At 37.7% G+C, this 4,568-nt stretch overlaps 1 protein-coding gene across 1 annotated transcript in view; it reads left to right on the top strand.

Annotated features, from left to right (window-relative positions):
* LOC106871256 (Bardet-Biedl syndrome 5 protein homolog) overlaps positions 1 to 4,102 on the top strand; it is a 14,823-nt gene extending 10,721 nt beyond the window's left edge. Inside the window, 4 exon segments of the mRNA XM_014917616.2 lie at positions 812 to 836; positions 892 to 1,052; positions 1,689 to 1,772; positions 2,431 to 4,102. Of these exon segments, the coding sequence (XP_014773102.1) occupies positions 812 to 836; positions 892 to 1,052; positions 1,689 to 1,772; positions 2,431 to 2,556 (396 nt within the window). The 3' untranslated portion in view covers positions 2,557 to 4,102.
* Positions 4,103 to 4,568: the final 466 nt, after the last annotated feature.

Genomic DNA, 4,568 nt, shown 5'->3' with positions numbered 1-4,568 from the left:
TATATATATATATATACATATATATATATACATATATATAAACTCCCATTAGATTCTGTACCACCCACATCATCATTATCAGAATTATCTGTGGAGCGCTTTTTGTGTTCACTAGATGACTCAAAAAGGTAGATAACTCATTAAGGACATAGACACTTTTTGGTTTTATTCATCCACCTGGAGAAAGTTACTTCACCAAAATGGTGAATTAACTACATAGAGTTTAAATGTAAATGCTATTCGAGATGAAAAATGCCAATTTAAGAGAGAAAAAATCAACAATCTGCTGAAGGGATTTCAGCCATAGACGTATCATAAATTCAAAAATGTCAAACCCAAACATTAAATATGGCAACCATTCACATTTCTCCAATTCGATGCTAGAAATTGTTTCAACTGTTCTGGCTTTCCCTGTCATTGAAGATTTCCTCCTGTGAGCTCACCCACACACCCCACACCCTCACACATCATAAGAAAGACTGCTTCACAAACACTGGTCCCTCTCTTCAGGCCAGGAATACTTCAGCTCCATCCAAGAACTGCAAAGTTCAGGTGAAGCACACAACGAAGAACTGTTCCAAACATTTGGCACAGTGCTGCTGTTACACACACACACACACACACATGCCTGACTGTCTTTTTTGCCTGCTTTATTACTATTAATACACTGGCCTCTGTTCCTGGTCTTGCCTCACCTCCTCCCACACACCTAATCCACTTGTCTCTCATCTCGTCATCACTCATATTGTGTCATCACTCATATTGTGTCCCCCCCGCCTCCCCACAGACCAGTCACTGAAGCAAGTAAAAGATAAAAGATAAAAAAAACTGAATTTGTCATCAATGGACCTCAAATGTTTTGCTCCAACCATTCACCTTATCAACCTCAAGGGTTTGTCTTGTTGATCTTTTTACAGAGTGGCAGCTACATTCTTGGATTTCGTATTGACCCCAAAGAGAAACTGGAAGACGTATGCAAAGAGATATTAAGTCTGTTGCAAGTCTATCGTGCTGATCCTGAGTTTGGTGTGCAGTATGAAGTGAAAGAGAAGGTATGCACAGTCTCATAATTTATTCAGATTCTTCGAATATGATTCCATCCTTCTCAACTCTTTTGAACTTTAAACTTACCAACCACATTTATTATTGAATATCAAAACTGGTCAACATTAAACTTCATTGGCAACAATAATATTTTGTTCATTGTATTTCTGATGGCCACAGTTTTAACTGTTTTCGGTAGAATTTGAACTCAGAACATAGCGATAGGTAAAATACCGCTAAGCATTTCGTCCAGAGTGCTAACAATTCTGCCAGCTTGTCACCTTATTAATATTAATAATAATAATGGCAGTAGGCCATTGTTATCAACTGAACGATATTTGGACATCTCGTGTGTCTTCCACAGATTCAAAAAATAAACTTATCAATCTACTTCCTTTTTGGTAATCTTTATAGGATTGAGGTAACTCCTCCAGAAGATATAGAAGTTTCTATATCTAAGTGAAACAGTTGTCACTTTGTTGTAGAAGAACCTCCATGTGTGTATATAGTATTGTGGCCTATCGTTTTTGGCAATTGGCATTCACTGTCACATTTAGGAGGATTATAGTTTACCATTAAATCTTCACTCAAAATACATTTTCATCCATTTTGTTTGTTTTTTATTATTTTCTTCTGTTTGGAAGACTTCGAAAGATCCACCACAGGTTCTCCAAGATGTCGTGGATGATGTTGAAATTGAGGAAGATGGCACTAGCGATGCTTTTGCAGTAAGTATCTCTTGTTAAAAATATCCTTCAATGTCCAACTATATTACAGTTCTACATCATCTTTTAATGTCCGTTTTCCATGCTGGCATGGGTTGGATGGTTTGACTGGGGACTGGCAAGCCAGTAGGCTGCGTCAGGCTCCAATCTGATCTGGCAATGTTTCTACAGCTGGATGCCCTTCCTAACACCAACTACTCCAAGAGTAGTGGGTGCTTTTTACATTCCACCAGCATGAGGGTCAGTCAGGCAGCACTGGCATTGACCCACGCTTGAATGGTGTTTTTTAAATGTCACCAGCACGGGGAGCCAGTCAGGCGGCACTGGCATTGACCCATGTTTACGAGAGCTTGACAAACATCTCCAACTAGCAGGCCTTTGCTACTCCAGACTGATGACGAGCAAAGACTCAAAAACATGTCTCTGGATGGAGGCTTAGCTAAGTGGGGGTGCTTGTCTCCCCCTTCTAAACATAAGGACACATGAAATGTGTCAAGGCCGACAGGAAGCGGTGCTGCTTCCTATGGCTAAATAGCAGTAGTATTATTCCCTTCATGAGACTGCCATATTAAGCTGACAGCATACAACTACTTTATTTCAAATGTTTCCAGCAAAAAATAATTGATTAATACTAATCTTTATGCTTCTTTTTTATTTGAAGGCCTACTTTGCTGATTGCTGCAAGATCCGGGACCATGAGCCAGTGTTCTCTGACTATTTATCCTTAGCCATTGAGAAATTACCAGAAAATGTCTCCCTTAAAAGTCTGTGGAATGTTCTGGCCTGACTTTCTTTTAGTTTTTCTATAAAACCCTTGTAGATACAAATACTCATGTGTTATTATCTATGTTTCTCTCTCACTCTGTGTGTGTTATTGGTGATAATGAATGGTAGAAAGAGCACTCAATCCATGGTGGAGAGTACAGTTAAATCCGTTCAGCCAAAGTCATTTGCACCATTACTTTCTGATTCTCTGTTTTTTGATACTTGTTTATGGTTTATAATGAAACTCCTCAAATATTATTTTCATATCCTTATTACTTGTTCTGGCTGATTCTTATGACTATGATGAATCTTTATTAGAAATCATTTTTTCTCTCTTTGAATTGTTCTTTTTGAACTCATTTTTTTCTCACACACACACACACACACACACACATAAACACACACAAAATGAGAGAGAAACATACATAATATATATATATATATATTACACTGTATGCTATATATTATACTATGAATATCTGGGACTGAAACAGCAATGAAAAACCTTTCATTTAACTTCACTCCACCCAGAGACGCCGTAAATGGTGCCACGTTATTGAGATTTGGCAGAATCATTAACACATCAGACAAGATACATAGTGGCGTTTCCTCTGGTGTTTTATGTTCTGAGTTCAAATGCTGGTGAGGTCAACTTTGCTTTTCATCCTTTCAAGGTCAATAAAATAAAGGACCAGCCAAGTACTGCAGTCAATAGTATCAATCAACCCTTTCCCCTTGCCCTCAAATTGCTGACCTTGTGCCAAAATTTGACTATCAATGGTGATGTCACATCATTGATTGTGTAACATTGATGGTGTCACAAAACTAATGCTGTCACATCATTAAAAGCATCATCAGGTAAAGTTTCATACCTTTGAATGTCCCACAACATTGGCAGAGACTGAACTCTGATGTCCCCATTGATTTTATGATTTCTTGGAGAAGATAACACTGCAGTGGTTTCTCATTTCCAAAGAAGGAAACAAACTCGCAATCCAGCCTTATGAAATACTTGTCCATTACACAGTAGTGTCCAACAAGGAGCAGAGCCAAGGGCAACTCACAGAAAGCCGATGCAGTGATAGGTTTCTTCTCTCTCTAATAGAAACCAAAGCTTTACACATTCACATTATGGATTCCCTTGGGTAAAGCCTCAGTGCTACACTTGCTATTTCTTTCCCCTTAATGTTGAAGGTCTTTGTATGTAATAGAAATATGAATTATATGGTGCTTTGGCTGTTTGCTACAATTCCTCTAGCAATAACTGAACCTCCTCATAGTACCAATTGACAGTTTGCTATATTGAGGCAGTGACAATAAAAAATACTTACTATGAACAGTGTAGAAGTGGACCATAAGTGGTATTGTGAACCATTAGCTCTTTGGTCAGCAGTGCAAACCCATATCAAATATAAGGCAATTGTAAAGACCAGTTGTGATAAATAACTCAGATACTCCAATGGTTACACGTTTCAGAAACATAATATGCACATCAAATTATTAAATATAGCTTTGTAAATATTACTGTAATAGCTGGAAATAAATTTTATTTTTATTCTAAAATATTATATGCGTTTTATTATTGTTATTGTTACTGTTGTTGTTATGGTGGTGAGCTGAGGAATGTAAGGCTATAATGCCAGTCCAGAAACAAGTCCACATGAGTCCAAATGCTAGAAAATATATAGCTGGATGCTATATAGGTATGTTGAATGATTTTCTTGACCCATTTGCTCATGGACAGTTGATTTCTGTAGTTATAAGTGCTATTTTTTTCTTGGTTTAAATAAGAGTTTTGACTGTTATTTCCAGCAGGTAGACATACTCAGTATGTTCTTTGATTAATGTATATATATATATATCATCATCATCATCATCATCATCATCATCATCATCATCATCATCATCATCGTTTAACGTCCGCTTTCCATGTTAGCATGGGTTGGACGATTTGACTGAGGACTGGTGAAACCGGATGGCTACACCAGGCTCCAATCTAATTTGGCAGAGTTTCTACAGCTGGATGCCCTTCCT

Source organism: Octopus bimaculoides, chromosome 9, assembly GCF_001194135.2.
Source record: "Octopus bimaculoides isolate UCB-OBI-ISO-001 chromosome 9, ASM119413v2, whole genome shotgun sequence".
Classification (NCBI taxonomy): domain Eukaryota; kingdom Metazoa; phylum Mollusca; class Cephalopoda; order Octopoda; family Octopodidae; genus Octopus; species Octopus bimaculoides.
Note: the sequence above shows the minus strand (reverse complement) of the source record. Positions and strands in the feature narration are given on the sequence as shown.